The 19582-nt window shown below is 54.0% G+C and overlaps 1 protein-coding gene and 1 long non-coding RNA gene across 6 annotated transcripts in view; one reads left to right on the top strand and one right to left on the bottom strand.

The window, feature by feature from the left end:
• LOC118907337 (uncharacterized) overlaps positions 1-19582 on the bottom strand; it is a 209454-nt gene that overhangs the window by 102448 nt on the left and 87424 nt on the right. The gene's annotated exons all lie outside the window — the stretch shown is intronic.
• KCNQ1 (potassium voltage-gated channel subfamily Q member 1) overlaps positions 1-19582 on the top strand; it is a 324142-nt gene that overhangs the window by 263591 nt on the left and 40969 nt on the right. Inside the window, exon 16 of one of the 4 annotated variants that reach the window (XM_036875804.2) lies at positions 3133-3508. The exons of the other annotated variants lie outside the window; for them this stretch is intronic. Coding sequence (XP_036731699.2) covers positions 3133-3270 — 138 coding nt within the window. The 3' untranslated portion in view covers positions 3271-3508. Of the gene's footprint in view, positions 1-3132; positions 3509-19582 lie in introns of those variants that run through there. 4 annotated transcript variants of the gene reach the window in all.

The raw sequence follows: 19582 nt of genomic DNA, 5'->3' as shown, positions 1-19582 counted from the left end.
TAAAACACAAACATTTTAAATTTTAATGAAGTCCAATTTATCTTTTCTTGTAAAGCTTGTGCTTTTGATGTTGTATTTAAGGCCTCTTTGCCTAATCCAAGGTCATGAACATTTTCTTCTTTTTTTTTTTCTGGGAGTTTTATAGCTTTAACTCTTATATTTAGGTCTATGATTTATTTTGAGTTAATTCGGGGATCTGGTATGAGGTAATAATCTGAGTTTAGTTCCCTTTTTTCCTTCTGGATATCCAATTGCCTAAGCACTACTTGTTGAAAAGGCTATTTTCCCCCATTGAATTGTGATAGCACTTTCCTCAAAAATTACTTGAGTATAAATACACAGGTTCATTTCTGGATTCTCAATTCTGTTCCATTGGTCTATGTGCCTATCCTTAAACCCACTTATACCATCTTGTTTATTGTAACTTTATAGTAAGTTTTGAAATCAGGTACTGTAAGGCTTCCAATTTTGTTCTTTTTCAAATTGCTCTGCCCACTCTAAGTCCTATGAATTTTTGTATGAATTTTAGCATCAGCTAGTCAATTTCTACCAAAAAGAAAAAGAAAAACCTGATGACATTTTGATAGAGATTGCATTGATTCTATAGATCCATTTGGGAAAAACTGATGTCTTAATATATCTTCTAATTCATGAACATGGTATATCCTTCCATTTATTTGATCTACTTTAATTCTGCCAGTGGTGTTTTGTAGTTTTCAATGTATAAATCTTACACATTTTTTGTTAAATCTACCCCTAAATATTTTATTATTTTTGATGTTATCAATAATGGAATTGTTTTCTTAATCTCACTTTTGAATTGTTCATTACTAATATATAGAAATACAATTAATTTTGTATATCAAGTCTGTAAACTGACTTTATGGTTATGAATTTTAGTGTATTTTTTTGTTATTGTTGTTAATTCCTTAGGATTTTCTCCATGTAGACCATGTCATGTGTGAATAAAGACAGTTTTATTTCTTCCTTCCAATCTGACACCTTCAGCTCCTTTTTTTTTTTACCTAATTAAACTGGCTTGAACTTCCAGTAAAGTGTTGAGTAGAGGAGGCTAGAGAAAAATCTCATAGGGGAAAACATTTAGTCATTCCCCATTGAGTATGTCAGCTGTAGGTTTTCCATCAATGTCCTTTATCAGGGTGAGGACCTTTCCTTCTATTCCTAGGATGTTCAGAGCTCTTACCATGAACAGGTGCTGGATTTTCTCAAATGTCCACTCTGTACCTTTTGAGATGGTAACATTGTTTTTATCCCTTATTGTATTAACATGGTATAGTACATTAATCAATTTTGGGTGTTAAACCAACCTTGCATTGTGTATAATCTCTTTTATATGTTGATGGATTTGATTTGCTAATATTTTGTTAAGAATGTTTGTATCTATATTCATAAAGGATAATGATCTATAGTTTTCTTGGGATTTTTTTTTTCTGATTTTGGTGTCAGGTTTTTAATTCTTTTCTTTCTGATCCTATATATACATTTTAGATGTCTTCTGTCATCACTATATGGCTGGTTTTACTTTTTTAATCATTTAATACATTTACACTTGGTATAATTTATATTTGGATTGATTTCTAGCAACCTATTTTGTGCTTCCCATTTGCACTAAATTTTTAATGTTTATCTTGCTCCTCTTTCTTGCATCTTGTTGGATTAATGATTATTTCTCATTCCATTTTTCCTTCCAGGTTTTGAAGTTTTACATTAAGCTTATAGATGTTAACCTAGAACATTTTAAATGGCTCGATAGAGTTAATTGCTACCTTTACCCACATCTATAAAAAGGTGTGGACCTTTAACACTTCACCTTCAACCGCTCTCTTGCTGACTGATAGGCTTTGTTGTTGCATATTTTAGTCCAATCGTGTTTATCTTTAACCCCATAATTCATAATTTGTTTTATTTAAATCGATATGTGTTTAAATTTACCCACCTATTCACCTGTTTTGTCACTTACTGTTTGTTTCCCACCTCAGATCTTATAGCTGAGATAACTTTTTCTGGCTGAAGTATCCATTAGAAATTCATTCAGTGAAAATCAAAATCAGACTTTGTTTTAAAATGACTCTTTCACTGTTGTTCTTAGAAAAAATATATATCCACAGGGTATAAGAGATACCAGGTTACCTAAATGATTTTCTCTTAGCACATTGAAAGTATTATCCAGCTGTTCTGACTTCCACTGTTTCTATTGAGTACAGAGATGAAGATGAATCATTGTTCCCTGGAAGGCAGCATATCGTTTCTCTCTGAATGCTTTTAAGATCTTTCCTTTGACTCTATTGTTCTGTGTTTTCACTATGATATGTTAAATAGAAAGCATCTTTTGTTTGCTCTGCTTGGAATTCAGTGAGTTTCCTTAATCTGTGGTTTGGTGTCTTGCAAAAGTTCTGGTTTACTCTTAACCTTTTTCTCTCCAGACCCTGCCTCAGTTCTTTATCTCCTTTTGGAATTTTCATTAGACATGTGCTAGACCATCTCACTCACTTCCATGTCTCTTAACCTCTTTTTTTTTTAAATCACTTTGTTTCTCCACACAGTATACTGTATAATGTCTTCTGATCCATCTTTCAGTTCACTAATTATTTCTTCAGCTGTGTCTAATCTGTTAAACCATCCATTGAATTTTAAATATCAATTATTATTTTTCTATGTATAGAAATTCTATTCATTTCTTATTCATACTTGATATATCATTTTATAGTATCTTTCTCTTCACTTGTATATTTAAACTTTAAAAAATTTCTTGTTGAATATGACAATTTTATATTTAGTTTCTGTTAATTCTGGTATCTAACATCTTTGTGAGTCTGCTTCTCTATTTTCTTTTTTTCTGCTGGCTCTCATTCATGGTGTTTCATTCCCTTTATGTGGGTTTTCTTTTTTAAATCATAAGTTCATATACCCTAAAATTTTATCTACAGGAATTTGAGGCCTAGCATGAAATCATGATATTCAGGGAGTATCCACATTTACCTCTTCCTTTGCTATAAATGTGTGCATTTGGGCTTCCATGTTGAGTGTGGATCAGCTTGTAGATGTGACTTCTCAGGGCAAATATTGTTCCCCTCCTCTTAGTGGCAGGGAAATTTTCTTTATAGTCTTCAGGAAATGGGTTATTTCTCATTGACCTTCACACTGAACACAGAGCTCTCTGAAGGTCTCAGCTTTATGTCCAGGTCTGCTGTGAGACTTCCCACCTGGGACAGGCCTGGGCTTGGATACCTTGCCATCCATCACCTGTGAGTCTGTGAAAACCAAAGCTCAAGTTTACTCAGTCTGTTAAATGCCTTCAGGGTACCTCTTCCTTCTGTGGGCCCCACCTTCACTGCTTCAGCCTCTGACTTGCCTTACTTCCTGGTTAGCTCATCAGGGCCAGCAAGTCTCCCTCTCTGATGGGGTCAGACAAGCTCTTGTCCACTTATAAGGGACAGAATCAGAATTTTTGTTCTTTTTATTTCTTTAAAATAAAAATAGTTGACAATTTTATGTTGGTTTCAGGTGAACAACATAGTGATATAATTATATATACTAACAAAATGCTTACAGTAAGTATAGTTACCACCCATCGGCATTCAGTTATTGCAATATTATTGGCTATATTCCCTATGCTGCATTTTTTTGTCCCTGATTTATTTATTTTATAATTGGATGTTCATACCTCTTTATTCCTTTCTTCTATTTTGCCCATCCCTCTACCCCTTTCCCTCTGGCAATCACCAGTTTGTTCTTTGTATTTATGAGTCAATTTCTGGGTTTTTTTGTTTGTTCACTTGTTTTGTTTTTTTAGATTCTGCATGTAAGTGAAATCATATGGTATTGATATTTCTCTGCTGGATTTATTTCACTTAGTATAATACCCTCTAGGTCCATCCATGTTGTCACAAATGGCAAGATTTCCTTCACTCTCTCTGGCTGAGTAATATTCCACTGTGTACATATAACACATCTTCTTTATCCATTCATCCACCAGAATCAGGATTTTGAAGATGCTATTTTTCTGGGCAGCCTGTTCCTCATGGCTGCTGGGTCCAAGTTCCCTGTACTTGTTCCTGAGCTTTCTGTGGACAGGAACCTTTCAAAGGTCTCCCCATGAAAGTGGGAGCTACTAGGCAGTAGTAACATGTCTGGTTCATGCTGGTCTCTGGGGTCCTAGGCTTAAGTGGGTCTCATGCTGGGACTCCAGGGGGTGTGAGTTGGGCCACCAGCCCTTGGCAGGATGGACTGACGACACTTCTCTCCAGACCCTCTATCCCTCAGAGAGGAATGAATCCCCTACTAACTTGTACTGAGGTCAGCTGGCCTGATTCAGTTAAGAGCCTCTAGACCAGCATCCAGCAAGCTGGGGCCTGTGGGCCAAATCCAGCCCCCAACTTATTTTGGCATTTAAAATAAAAAACAGAAGAATGTGTGATAGAGACTGTATGTGATCCGCACACCTATGATATCTACTATACAGAAAAATTTGCAGACCGCCCCCCCATCTAGGCCAATATTGTCCAATAGAAATATAATGGGAGCCACAGATAGGATTTTAAATTTTCTAATGGCCACATTTAAAAAAAGAAAAGGAAACAGGCTAGATTCACTGTAATAATATTCTTAACCCAATAGACTGAAAATATTATCTCAACATATAATCAATATAAAAAAATGTGTTGGGATGGTCAACATTCTTCCTTCAAAAGTCAGTGTATGTTTTATACTCACAGCACATCTCAAATCAGAGGCTAAGTTTTCATAAGAACAACTTGGTCTGCATTTAGATATCATAAATTTTATAGTTAACAAAGGACAGTCTCATACCTAAGTTGTTCTGAGCATAGTTTTCCAATAACTGAATCAGGGATCTGTATATAAATTTAAATTTGAATTTGTTAAATTGAAATTCAATTTCTTGGTGTCATGAGCCACATTTCCAGTGCTCTGCAGCCCAACAGGGCCGGTGACTCGGCTATTAGATGGGGCAGCTTAGACTGTCATGTCTTTCGAGGGCAGGGGTGAGTGTGGCCCCCAGCATCCGACCCAGGCCAGGACCAGGGAGGTGCTCAACAGAGGTAGTGTAGACGAGGCAGCCGGGCAGGACAGAAGCATTTTAGATCCCCTCCCTACAGCCTCCTTCCTGCCACGGGGACAAGTCCATGCAGATCCCTCCTGGGCCCCGAATTCACTCCCTTGAGCCCCCAGAGCCCATGACCCACACCTCCCAGGATAGTCGGCCGGGACTGTCTCCCACCAGCCTTGGACTCCTGGACACCAACTCTCTGGGGCTGGCTGTGTGGGGCTGCATCTCCAGGCCACCCCCTGAGCTCCAAGCTACCTGGACCCCACTGAGCACCTCACCACCCACTCGGGCTGGTTGCATCAGAAAGTCCAGCAGCCTCCAATGGGCGCCAACGGCCCTGCTCCCCTCTGCCCAGCCCTTCCACTTTCCTCTGCACCCCCCTGCCCCGCCCCACTTCTCTCTTTGCTGGTGAGCTGCTCTTGAATGACACAGCCCTAAATAGGCGGAGGCGTGGGGCTCTGACTGATCAAAGCAATCCCTTCAGCAGCCGTCATTAGTTGCTATTCTGGGAACTGGTTATTTTAAGGTTAGTGTATTTTTTCTTTCCTGAGGAGCCGTCTTAGGGAACGGCGAGGTCCTGAGGTGCTGGCTCTTCAGTCAAACCACACAAGCCCTGTTTTGTCTAGGGTTTCAAAGATAAACCTATAATGAAAGCGTCAGTTGACGCTGAGCGCCACCACCCGCATTCCTGGGCAGAGGTGGGCGGGCCTGCCAGGGCGTCCCTGCACCTCGGGCGCCCAAGGAGGCTCCTCAGGCCCCTGGGACCCGGCTGCTGTGCTCCTGGAGGGAGCCTGAACTCAGAGCCCGCCGGCTGACCATCAGGGCCTCTGGGGAGCCACGCCTGGTGTTCTCACGGCCCAGGGAGCCCCCGCGGGCCTTCCCCTTGCTGGGCCTGGTTCAGGGGGCAGCAGCCCAGCTGTGGCCAGCAACCACCTATGGGAAGACGCCCACCCTCACCTTTCCAGGGCTGGGGATTTACATGTGAAGGTGCGTGTTACACTCCAGGTGCTGTGAGAAAGAGAAGCCTCTGGGCTGCAGGGAGAGACGCCCAGCTCGCGGACACCTGTGGCTGAGTCTATCAGCTGTGGCAGGGACACCTCTGATGAGCTGCTAAGTAAGCAACCTGAGATGCTAAGAACCTGTCAGGCTTCAGGAAACCATGGCCCCAGAGCAGAGGCGGGGACGGGGAGGGCAGAGCCAGCCCAGCAGCCCCAGCTCCTGACCAGTACACAGCCCGCTCCGGGATGTTCACTTCTCACCTTGCTGAGGCCAAGGTGCCCCTCGGAGTCCATGTGCACTCCAGGTAATTCAGGTGGAGGTGCACCGACGGGCAGCCGCCCCTTCCCATCCAGCCTTGCGTCCTCTGTCATCTGGGGCTACTCCCCCACAGAGGACTGTCCCCAAATCGGGCCATCCTCTGAGCCCCTCTGTGGAGGGTTCCCTCCCCAGGGCTCTGGGCTCTCTAGGCACTGCAGCCCAGGTCTCAGTCACTCACAGGAGCCTCCTTCCCCACAGGCCTCTCTGTGCCAAGAGGGGGGATGCTGCGCACCAGAGCCAGGCTCACTCCCAAGCTGAAGACCCCAGCTCTTAACTACTCCCGCCCAGAAGTGATGCATAGACCACTTCTACTCCACCCCATTCGTGGAAGTGAGTCACATGGCCCCACCTAGAGGGGTCTGGGGACTGTAGTCCCAGCAGAATAGCTGTTTTCCAGCAACCCAAGGGGCATGTGGGAACCTTTGGAATCACCATGTGACAGGATATGTCTGTCCACCCATGTGCATACAGAGGCAGCAGATGCACCCCATGACTTGGGCCTGCCTACCTGAGCACAAACTAGGTGGGCTCCGCTGCCAGCCTGCTCTTGCCCATGTACAGTCCACCTTAGTGGCCCCTGGCAGGACCCTAGAACAGCCTGGTCCCCAAGGGGCCCACACAGTAGGCTGGGTTCTATGGGTCAAGCCCCTGCCAGGGTTAGGCGGCAACCAGGGCATGCTTGCACAAAAGGGACAAATGGGAAATAGGAGGGGGCCAGTTGCAGGGTCTGTACCACCTTCTGGGTCCCACTCTCTACACCCTTGTCCCCAAGATCCAGGTGACAGGGCTGGAGCAGGATTCCCCTGCTAAGGGGCTGAGCTCCATCTGTAGAGCCCCTCACTGAGGACAGAGAAGCAAGTGGCCGTCTCAGCAGCTGTCAGGGTGCCCCAGGGGCAGAAACGTCCCAGTCACACCTGTCGGTCAGATTTGCTGCAGGAGATTATAAAATCACACCCCTCCCATTTCAGGGACTCAGTTTCCCTATCACTGCAATGAGGTCATCGGTCAGGTGACCTTTGAGGGACCTGCAGGTGTTCTAGACCTTTCCGTCCCATCAAGGCCTCTGTGGTGTGTCCAAAAGGCCATGGCTGCAGGAGGGAGGTCAGAGCCAAGGCCGGCCCAGAGCCCAAACCTGGCACAGGCATCAGGACTGAGCCTCAGGGCCGCGAGCGGGCCGCCCCGCAGGCCTGGCCTCCTGGGCGTGGAGGCAGGAAGGCGGCCTCCTGGCTCGCCCCTTGCTGCCCCGGTCCACTCCCTCCTGGCCAGCGGGGGCAGATCTCCCCTCGGCCTCTCCTGTTAGTGGCATCCAACGCTTGGCTTCCCAGAAAGGAATGTGAGTGCTGGCTTTGGAAGTCTGTGTCTGGCCTGCTCAGATTCTGGGGCTGGGGCCCAGGGTGAGGGTACTTGTCAGAAAGCAGTGATCCTGATGGCTGCTTCCCACAGCAGCAGACCCCCACCTCCAGGAGAGTTGAGCCCCAGTACCTCCCAGGGACACCCTCCCCAGGGGGACCCAGGCAGTGCTCGCCAGCCTCTTGGAGCCTGTTTACCCCTCGGTCCAAGAGGGCCGTACATGCTCAGGCCCCCCAACCTGGCCTGGTCTCCTGTGACTGCAGCCCCCCCAACTCAGTGCCCAAAAGTTGCCAATAGCTAGCCCAGCAGGTGCTCCAAGCGGGTTATTTACACCTATTTTATAGACCCGGAGCCACGCCCCTCCCTAGGTCCTGCCTCAGTGAGGGCCGAGCCAGGATTTGGATCCGCGCCTCCTCAGATTCCACATGTTCAGCCTCTGGCCGAAGGCACGAGGCCACCCACACACATGAGCCTGAAGGGGCCTCCCCATCCCTCCGCCTCATGTCGGAGGGCAAAACCCAGGTCTCCCCTTTGCACGTGTGCAGCCGGCAGCCGGGCTGGAGCCCTGCCTCCTCAGCTCACCGGCCAAGACACCCGAGCAAGTCACACTGACCCTCCGAGCTGAGCACTGTCGTAGGAATGATGGGATGACCCACATCAGGGCTGCAGGAACCTCATGTGCAAAGGCCCCGTGGCACAGGGACGTATGGGGAATATGGTAAGTTCCAGGGCAGAGAGAACTGGGTGTCTGGTTGCAGAGCGGGCTGGCCATCCTGGGGGCAGTGGGGAGCCAGTTCGAGAGCTCGAGCTCTGCCCTGACCCGGCCCCGTGGCCCCAGACAAGCCTCGTAAGTCTGAGCCTCAGTTTCCCCAGCTGCCCCGTGGCTTCCTGCATTCACGTCCTCGGCAGACCCCCCCAGAATCATCCTTTCCCTCCGCGCCTTCTCTTTCCTGGGCGTTTCTCTCCCAGTTTTTCTGGGGAACGATTCCCCCCTCAACTAGGCCTCTCCTGAATGACCATATTTATAGGTCTCAAATACCGGCCGCAAAGGAAATTGACCCTTGAACGAATTTAGCCCAGCTCCGCATTGGCTGTCGTGGGCCGACTGCTGGTGAGGAAAGCCGGGGACGGGGCGCGGGCGGCGGCGGCGTGTGTCGGCGCCGCGCAGCGCAGGGGGGGCCCCCGCGAGCGCCCCTCCGCGACCCGCCACCCGCGGCAGCGCGGCCCGGAGCCGGACTGGCGAACGCCGCCCGGCCGTCTTGGCCGACCGCGGGAAAACATGCATTTCGATCAAAATGGGCCCTTTCTTAAACGTGTCCCCCTGCGGGTCGGGTCGCAGCCTGCCCGCGCCGGCCCTGCATATTAAGCAGCGGCGTGGCCGCCACCAGAAATAGCCGCGCCGGCGCGGGGGCAGGGCCGCCCGGAAAGGGGGCGCCGCCGCACTCGAACCGGGGGGCGGCCGGGAGGCAGGTGGAAGCCGGCAGGTCCCGGGGCCGCCGGGAGGGCGCGGGGGTCGCCGCAGGGGCTGGTGTGAGCTGCGCCGGGCGCGCGGCCTTTGGCTGCCCGGGCTCCGAGGGCTCCGGGGGCAGACGGAAAGTTCTGCGGGGCGAGCGCTGCCGCGGCGCTGGGCTGTTTGGCTTGGCATCGCGCTCGCTCCCCGCCCGGCCGCGGCGCCGCGCTCCGCCCCCGCGCGCTCCCGCCCGCGGCCCGGGGGCCGGCTGTACTGGGGCCGCGGCCTCGCAGCCCTCCCGGCGGGGCGGCCGGGGCGCTGCCTGCGACGCCCCGCCGCCCCTGGCCCTTCAAACGGGGCCTCTCTGGCCTCCAGGGCCTCGCTGGTGAGTTGGCAGACGGCGGGCAGAGCCCAGCACATGGGTGTGCCTGTGCGTCCAGCCCCAGAACGCCCGGTACGCGGCTGGTCAGGGGTCCTGCTCTCAGGAAGGAAGGAAGGCATCAGGGTAGCGGGAGGGGCGAGGCCTTATGCCTCGCTGCCGCTCAAAAGAAACCGTGTTCAGGTGGGATCTGGGTCCTTTGCAGGGACACGGGAAGGTCTGCTGGTCTGCAGGGAAGGTCTCCAGGGCACAAGGGAGCAGAGCATGTAGACGTCTGGGGGAGCAGTGTTCTGGGCAGGGGGCACAGCCAGTGCACAAAGGCTTAGGCTTCACTTGGAGGAGGTTGGGGCTTCAGGGCTCAGGATGGCTGTGAACCAACTCCCATTTTTAGCCCCATTACCCTGGCACTTTTATCCAGTGCATGCCCCTGCCACCCTCTCCCTGCTCCCTGCCACTGCCACCACCCACCCTGGGATGCAGGTTGGTCACCATGCACAGCCCCACTCTGTTCCCCACCGGCCAGAGCCACAGGTCAGTCCCCACACATAAAGAGCCATCTGTGTGGGCAGTGAGGTGGCTGGCCAGCCTGCTGCCTGCACAGGGACACTCTACCCAGCAGGGCCCACCCTCTCCTTCCCCAGTGGGACCTGTGGACACCCTGTTGGACTACCAGCACCCATTCCTGGGCAGGGGCTCCTCAGGGTGATGTAAGGCCCCAGCCCAAGGTGCCAACGCCTAGGGCACCCGTGTCACCCGGCCACTCTTGGCACCAAGAATCCGAGCAATGTTCAAAACAGGAGCCGATGAGTGCCAGTGCATATGTCTGGCAGCAGGGCCCCCATATGCAAAAGGGCCTTTGGGGGGGTCCGCCGGGGGGTACCCAGCAAACACACAGGGTCTTCGCTCTAAGGTTTTATGATTTTACCTTTTGATAAGAGGGACCACATGCAGAACCAGGGTGGAAACTGCACTAGTGGGGCCCCAGGGATTGTCTTCTCAACCCTGCACTTTCTCAGGAGCCTATGGGTGTCCTAAACACTGAGGCTGTCCTGGTCTGGGCAGAGCGACCACAAGCCATGGGAACAGGATCACCAACCTTGTGCCAGGGCCACCACTACTCAGGGGACAGCGTGGTCCCTGCCCCTCGGAATATGCGGTCGGCAGGCAGGGGTAAACGCACAGAATGATCCGTGGCCATCTATGTCCCAGGGTGACAAAGGGGACATTCTGAGCAGGCCGGTGCCTCCCTGGCCAGGAATCAGGGCCTGGAGCCAACCAAGAGTGAATGAGGCATCAGGTGTTGTGGGGCAAAAGAGTACCCCGTGTGAGTGGCCCCTGCAAAGGCCCTGAGGCCCAGGGGCATGACTATCTAAGGCTGTGAGAGCAGGAGAGGCGATCCCACCATGTGAGGCTCGGGCCAAGCCAGCCAAACTGGAGACTTTAGAAATCAACCTAAGAGCCGGGGAAGCGTCTGGCCTCCGTAGGAGGTGCAGGTGGGAGCCCCGAGGACAGACAGGGGCTGCAGTGGGACTAGTCATGAGGCTGAGCCCTGGACCAGTGTGGAGACCTGTGGGGCGGTAGCCAGCCCTACACTGGACTGGACAGGTGGGTTTCTGAGCTAAGCACCTGGTAGGGGTGCTTTGTGTGGACGGGCGCCAGGACTGGAGTGAGTCAGGGTATCACAAATTCTGGTTTGGACACGTTCCGTGGGCAGTCAGACCCCAGTCCTCAGAGATTAGGTGGAAAAGACAAAAAGAATAAAGAAAGGGAGGGAACAGAGGGGCCACAGAGGGGAGCAGAGAAGACTGGGTCTCGCCAGAGTCCCGCAGGGGAGGGGACAGCCTCGCTGTGAATAGGCCAGTGCCCTCCAGCCCTGAGCTCAGCCAGACCCTCGGAGCTCATGAGGACGTGACCTTAGAGACAGACAGTGCCGCAAGCATGTTTGAGATTCCAGGGAACAGTGTCATGCCACCAGCGTCCGGGGAGGGCTCCCCAGGTAAGAGGCCCTGGACTCCAGGGACAGGTGACAAAGGCAGGGTAGATGCGGGTGGCCTGGCCTTGGGCTCTGTATCTAAGGGGCCAGGGAGGGAGCCTGAGACTGCGCCTGCTGTCTGGCCCATGACCCGCCCGACTTCCACTTGCCTGATGGGTAGAAGGCTGGAGAAGCCCACCAGTCCTGCCCTTTGAAGGCAGGAAGGCACCTGGGGGGCCTCACCACACCCTCCAAAGCAGCAGAGGGAGAGGGAGGGCGGGCGCTGAGTCAAGACCCAGGGGGCAGGCTGGTTGGGCAACACAGAGCCCCCTAAGCCATGTTGTTTGGTGTCCTGGTGCTCTGCCACCCCCTCCACCCCCTGCTCCCACATCTGTCACCCCATCAGCCTACGAGCTGAGGGAGCCTGGACAAGTCTCTACCTCAGTTTCCCTGTCTCCCCTCCCTGCCGGAAGGGCGCTTCATGGGTTAAGCGGAACTGGTGAGGACGCCTAACACCCTAACAAGGGCCCTCTCTGCTGAGAAGGGGACTCCCTGCCACTGCTGGGCCTGCCTCTGGGAGGCTCAGCATGATTCCGGGGTCAGGTGAAGGGGCTTTCCATGCCACTCTCTTTCCCTCTACTCCTCACCCTGGAGATCTGTGGCAAAGCCCACCCGAGCATCTTCAGCCCCACACCCAGGGACAGACAGACGGCCAGATGAATAGTCACCCTCGGGCACAGGAGGGCCTGCTGACGGCTTCCTGCGCCCGGCTCCCTCCCAGGCGCAAGCAGACCCTGGTCCTACCTACCAGAGCTTCCCGGTTTGGACCAGAGTCCCCTGCTGGCTGCAGGCTTTCGGTTACCATGGTGAGACCATGCTCCCCCCACGCCCCCAGCCACAGAGCCCCCCCAAACCTTCCCTGCCCTTTTGCAAGGAAAAGCAGCTTGCTTCCCAGCTCCACAAACCTGGCTGGAGCCAATCTTTTCCACCTGTGAGGAAACTCCCTGGGCAAGCGCCTTCCATGGGGGCAGGTGGGGCACTGCCCAGCTCCAAGTCCCTCCTCCAGGGCCACATGGGGCTCCCTTCACATCCATAATGTTTCCTTTGACGCCCACCCATTTTTGTAGACACATGCTTTTACAGTGGATGCCTCACCCTAAGAATGCCACCCGTGAAATCACTACTCTATGGCCCCTGCATGCTCTTCCAGCACACGCTGAACTTTGAGCATAAATATTGAAATACACAGTGACTATTCATAAATCCCGTGAGATCATCTGTCTCCTGCCAGAAGCCAGCACAGCCCCTGTGCCCCACCTGGTGATGCCCATGGAGGCCACAGTCCTGATGGGGCTTCATTTGAGATAAACGCCTAAGGTCTGTGTCCCCTTTGCTCCCAGGCACGTGCGGGAGCCGACCGTTCAGCGACAGCAGGCAGCAGAAACCTGGTGGGCCACTCTGAACCCGGGTGGCAAGGTGGTGGGAAACACCGTCCACTCTCCTCCTCCCAGGTCTTCCGTCCTTCCGCCCTCTGCCTTCTCAGTGAGGCCTGCACCCCTAACTCTGCCACCTGCCTCTGTGCCCCATTCTCAGGCATGCAGTACCTTTCCACACCCAAGCCTTCGCTTGTGCTGAACCTCCGCCTGGGGCTGCCTCTGTAAAGACAGTGTGACTCCAAGGGAGCATGGGGCTCGGGGGTGCTGAGAGGGGCCAGGCAGCCAGCCCTGGCCATCCGGGCCATTCCCATGGGCGCTTACTCTGCAGGCCCCACACACCACCCAGCAACCCCTTAGAAGTGGCCATGGAGGGGTTTGGGGCAGCAGCAGCCCCTTGTAGACTTAACTCACCCATAAAGGCAAACTGATGCTGAGTACCCTAAAAAAGAAAAAGAAAAAAACTCACTCTATTTCCTCATTAACATAATTGCAAACAGAACAAATCTTTCTTGATTTCATGTAAACAACAGCTTGAAATAGTTTATAATCCTTGCAGGTATCAAATTAAGTTCTTACTTATGGTCTGGAAATTAATTACCCTTATAGCGAGACAAATGTGAAAACTGTGTATTTTTGACAAGAAAATTAAGCAGCTATTGGGGAAAATGTAACTTAATCGTTGCAGAGAAAATTGTTTATAAATTGGTCGTGTTGTCTGAACTCTCGCCTTTGCAGCCAGGGGTGGGGTTACTTTGTGTGCTGGCCTAATTTGGGGCTGGTTTGTTCCGATTATCAGGGCGGCAGGGGAAGGAGCCAGAGAGGCTGAGCACAGGGCAGGGAGAGAAGAGGGAATGTGTGTGCAGGATGATGGAAGAGGGATGTGAGATCGGCGACACTTCCCTGACGGATGACACCTCAGGGGAGGCCTAGAGGGAGGCCGGAAACAGCTGTGTCTGCAGCCTAATGTGAGCGGGGCAGTGCAGGAGAGGAATTCTCGGAGGTAGGCAGGGCGGTGTCTCTTAGCTTCCAGGCGGTGGTCTGGGCTGGGCTGGGATGTTGCTCCCAGTCCATGTGCACGTAGCTGTGTGTGTGCATATGCTGTGAATGTACTCTGTGTGTTCCCAAGACGGCCACAGGGCAAGTTATGAGGGACAAGTACGCCAGGATTTAGGGAATCTGAGCCATTCACAGTTTTTCACCATTATCTATCCTGTTATAGCAAACCTGCTCCTCCACATTTCCCCTGTACTGTATTTTATTTTCCAGGTGTGGAATTTCTGGGTGGTCAGGAACATTTATCATCCTCACCTGCACCTGCCATTTCTTACTGGGCTCTCCTGGCCTCTTCTCTGTGCACAGAGGAGAGAGAAAGCCCTGGTGTCTCTCTCTCTTATAAGGACACAAATCCTGTGGGAGTAGGGCCCCACCCCTGTGACCTCATGTAACTTTAATCACCTCCCTGAGGCCCACTTCCAAATACAGTCGATTAGTGGGTAGGACTTCAGCATACGATTCTGGGGTGATAAACTCAGTCCATAATACCCACCTACAGCAGGGCACCTCTCGTGAGGGGCAGGGGTGAGGAGCAGGAGGACTGGGGCTGTGGGATGTCCTTGTCTCTTAGGCCTCATCAGGAAGCACGGTCCCTGCACATGGTGATGGTGGTGATGGGAGCTGGGTTGGTGTGGCTCTGCCGTCACCCGAGGCCGCACCCTGACCTCAGAAGACTGAGATCCTCGGCGGATCTGGGGCAGAGAGGGAGACAGCAGCAAGGCCTGGGCCTTCATTTTGCATCAGTGACAGAAAAGGTGTGGTGGAGGGGCCGGGGATTCGCTGGCTAGAGCTGAAGGTGTCAGCTGGCACTGGTGGTGCTGGGTGTGGCGCTGGGCATCTTCCTCTCATCTTCCACTCTGCCATGGCCAGCTAGAGATGGTGTGGCCCTGGTTCCTCCCAGCCCGAGCCTCATGGTCCAGCTGGCATGGAGCCTGTGCAGGGATAGAGCTGGCTTTGGGCCAGGCATCAGACTGGGGCCCACTGCTCCCCAGCTGTGGGTGCTGGGCCCGTCTGGCCTTCCTGGAGCCCACCTGTCCTCCCTGGAAATCCAGCATGCTCTTGCACCCTGGCAGCTCTGAGATGGGTGAGAGGGCCTGCGCCCAATCTGGCACCTTGTAGGCACCTGGGAAGAGGGCTGCCGGCCTGAGGCAAGTGAACCACGTGCTACAGCCCGTAGATTGCATGCTGACTGCCCACGTACCAGGATGGCCACTGGCAAAGTGCTGGACACCCAAAGCCTGTGTCATAGCCTGCACATGAGGCCTGGCCTCCGCCCCCCACCATGTGAAGTCTGCAGTGAGGTCTGCGTGGCTCTGCCTGCCCCACTCAGGCCCTCACCCGCCAGAGCCCCCCACCTACTCCTGGCCCTGCTGGGTCAAGAACATGGAGGCACTCTGATGACCCTCCCAGCTGCCCTCCTGCCATCAGAGAAGCCCACAGTCTACACCTCCCTGCAGGGACCCCTCTTTGAGGAGGAATCTCAGGCTTTGCTGGGCAAGGTCTCTCCAGATGCCCGCAGACACCCCATGGTCTAATTTTGACCCCACCTTGGTGGGCCTGACCTCTACCCTCTCAGGGGGCAGACCCCTGGGGAGCTGGGCCAGCGGGGCGGCCTCCCCAGCACCAGGGCCTGGGGTAGCACAGGTCATCCTGTGTAGACGACCTTCAGCTCAGCCCCTCCTCCCTGCACCTTCCCAGTCCCGGGCAGGACCCAGAGGGGCTCCACCCTGTCTCTCACCACCCAGCCTTGTCTAGTCAAACCACTTGTGTCTCCCCGGGGAGCCTCCATTTTCCCGTCGATAAAGTGAGGACAATGCGAGAGCCAGTGAGAGTGGGGGTGCTCGGCCGTAGGGCCAGCTCACGGGAGGGCCTCTGGCTGTGGTCGCTGTTGGGGGGCTCAGCCGGGGGTGGGGGTGCCCCTGTGACCAGGGACCCAGGAGCTCAGCTAAGCCATCCCCAGGTGTGGGAGGGCTGTGGGGAACTTTCTAGATGGCCTAGACTGCTGCAAAGGGCAGCAGGATGGTGGACTCAGGCCTGGTCTAGGGCTCTGCCCCTCTCTGCCCTTCCCTGGCCAGCAGGGCAGGGGACGCCAGCACAGCCTCCCAGACTCCATCAATATTAACCTTCACAGCGACAGCCCAGCCCTGGAAAGTACCACCCTTGGGCACAGGTGGCCTTCATTGAACCCATTGAGACAGCGGCCATGCCCAGCAGAGCCGCACTGACACGGCCACGCCACCTATCCAGGGCCCTCGCACTGAGGTCTGCCCTTCGGGGCTGGTGGCCTTGGCAGCCACCCTGCCTCTGGCACCAGCCCAGCACCCCCAGAGCACCCAGCAAGTGGGGATGAACCCCAAGGCACAGATGGCCACAGGCCGACGGAAGGATGCCCCCAGCCGGCACCCAGGGTGGCACTCTCCAGGCCACAGCCACACCGGAGGCTCCGGGTCCGGAAAGTCAGGACAGCAGTCAGAGGAGCAGGGGAGAGTCGTCTACTCAGGAGCAGGGAACACTTCACTCTGTAGGCTGGGGAGCCACCGTCCACCCCAAGCCCACCACTCAGGCCCAGGAAGTGCCCGGCCTGGCTGGCAGATCAGCGAGGCTGTCTGTGTGCCTGGCCAGAAAGTGAGCTGGACAGTGTGCCCTGGGACCACCCCTGGGCTCCCCACTGGTCTTGAAGCATCCGTGAGACCCGAGGAAGAGCCCTGCCCCAGCCACTCCCCGTGAGCAGGGACAGGTGGGCAGCACAAGTCCCAGTGTGAGTCGAGCTGTAGGGCGCCTGCCCACATGGCCCCACAAGGCTGAAGGCTGAGACCCAACCAGCAGGGGCTCGGACGGCTCTGGACTCCACCGGGGCCCCACCCCAGGCACACGCAGGGACAGAAGTGGCCTTGCAGGAGGATTCTGGGACTCACCCCAAACTGATCACAGAGGAATAAACAGCAACTATGAGTCCACAGGGCCTCCGGGGGGCCATGCTAGCCTGCACGGAGCTAGGGCTTGGCTGAGGAAGGACACTCATGGCCCAGGGTCAGCCTGAGCCAAGGCGGGGGTGGGCGGGGGTGGAGGCCTGGCCTGGAAGCCCCGAGGTGGGGACAGGAGAGGGGAGCCCACTGTGAGTTTGGGGGCTGTCTGAGGATGTCTTGTGTTGTGCATAAAAAGATGCCCTCAAGCCAGAAGGCGGGCAGGGCCCCCTGAACCCTGGAGAATGCACCTAAGTCCCCAGGAACTCGAGGTGCTCTGTACTGTGCGTGGGAGCTGGTGTGCCCCCCACCGTAACCCGGAGGGCAGTGCTGATCCTGGGTGGGGCCAAAGAGAGGTGGGCACGTGTGGGGAGGGTCTGCGTGCTGGGATGGGGAAGGTTCTGAGCACCCTTCAGGCCCTGGGCACACAAGCCCAGGCCTGCACCCTCTGTGCTCATGTCGCCAGCCCCTTTCCTGCCCGCCTGCCCTGGCCTGCCCACCATGCAGCTCGGGGCCAGTGCCCGCCTGCAGCCTGCCCCCCAAATGCCCAAGGCTGCTGCCCGCCCAGACCTGCCCAGGGAGTTCCTGGGGCCCTTCTTTCTTGCATCCTCTCGGCTAGGCTCACCACTCCTCTCCCAGCCTCTTGTCCCCAAGTCCCACCCTGCTGTCCCTACAGATTCATGTGAGCATGGGGTACTCAGAGTGGTACCCCATGCTGCCCACTGGCTCCAGCCACCTGTCCCACAGCCCCAAGCTCAGTGAGTTCAGCCTAGCCTGGAGGGCAGGGCCACCTTGGGTCACCTGTGCCAGCCATCTGTCAGGTCCCGTTCACACCAAGCCCTGGGCCAGCACATGGCAGTAGCCCCTAGTGCCAGCAGGGGAAGGTCAAAGGGGGCTGGGGTCATGCCCACTCAGGAGCACGTGTGCCCTTGGATGTGGGAAGAACCAGGAGCTATTTCTGCATCTTAAATTTGAAGCCTTACAGGGAACCCTCTGTTCCCCCTGAGGGCGAGTAGCCAGCTAGAATAGCCAGCTATTGGGTTGGGACCTGGTCCCAGGAACCACAACCCATGGGACACACAGCTGGTGGTGGTGGAGCTGAGGTTTGAACCCAGGCTGGCTGGTCAAGCCCATCGTTACCCAAGACGCCGACTGCCTAGAGCAGAAAGGATGGTGGCATGAACGGCTCTGGCCAGATGAGCTAAGCCAGCGAAGGCAGGCAAAGGGCGGGCGTGCTCCTCACAGAGGCCTGGGTGTCAGAAAGACAAGTGCTTGGCTCAGTTTCAGTTTTAGGGCTATTGCAATCACTGTCCAAAGCATCAAGGGTATTTTAACGTAATAAAATGGTTCCAGAGCCACCTATAGAAGGAGAAAGAGATTGAAACAGCTATGCAATTTCTGGGAAAAAATAACTAATGAAAGGGTTTGCTCTGCCCAGTGCTGAAGAACAAGAGCCTGTCTGACATCTTCATGGCTCTTAGACCGTGAAACGCCTGCCTTGGACATCAAGGCTGGCACCATTCACCCTGCGCCAGGCGCCCCGAGCAGCCCAGTGCAGGTTGCCTCCCATGACATCTGCTCTACTGTGTTTCCCAGTATACGTCTGGGGAGACTGAGGCACCAGCCCAGTCACACAGCTGCCAGGGAGCAGGAATGAAATTTGTCCCCTGGCTGCCTGGCTCTGCTGGACTCTGACCGGGAGAGGGCCAGCATCCACAGACAAGTGCTGCAGGCGACAAGCTGGAGGTGCAAAACTGAGGCCATCTGGGAAGCAAAACCAGGACACCTGTGTGAGTAGCCAGCTGTCCTCGGGTGGCGAGCTCCTGCCCACAGGCAGCAGACAGGGCTGCCCTCTGGCCTCTGTGGGTCAGGCTGAGCCAGGCTCCTGGCCAGGGCTGAGAGCTGGAGGCAAGGAGCAGAGTGGCCCCATGGGGCCCTCCCTGCCTGCCCACCGATCAGAAGGCTGGGCCAAGAACTGCAGCCGGCAATGGAGACAGGTGGGTTTTAGTAGCTAAGCACTAAGAGTGGGCAAAGAGCTGAAAAGACTGTTTAAAAGAGAAGATTCCTCACTCCTTCCATCTTCTAAGGCAGGGCCAGTCAACCACAGCCTTCAGGTCTAATCTGGACCTCGGCCTGTTTTTGTAAATAAAGTTTTATTGGAACACAGCCATGCCCACGCCTATACGATCTATCTCTGGCTGCTTTCTTCCTATCATGGCAGAGACCACGTGGCCCTCAGTACCTAAAATATTGACCACCTGATCCTTTGCAGGAAAGACTGCAGACCCTTGTTCTAAAAACTTCAATGCAGAAATACAAGACTGGGGAAAAAACATAAACTATCACATTGCATGCTGGTAAAGCTGAGGTGAAATGGGTCTGGAAACTGGCTTGCCATTCCGGAAGGCACTCTGATGAAATGCATCAGTATTAAAAACTGTCCCTTTCCCTGTTGACCCAGTAACCCTCCTTCCAGGAACCTATCCCTTAACAACAAATCAGAGCTGCCACAGAGAGTTATGTGCAAACAAGTTAATCACAGACTTATTTATAACAGTGAGAAATTGGAAACA

The sequence above is a fragment of the Manis pentadactyla genome, chromosome 9 (assembly GCF_030020395.1).
Source record: "Manis pentadactyla isolate mManPen7 chromosome 9, mManPen7.hap1, whole genome shotgun sequence".
NCBI lineage: Eukaryota > Metazoa > Chordata > Mammalia > Pholidota > Manidae > Manis > Manis pentadactyla.
This window is presented reverse-complemented; position numbering and strand designations above follow the sequence as displayed.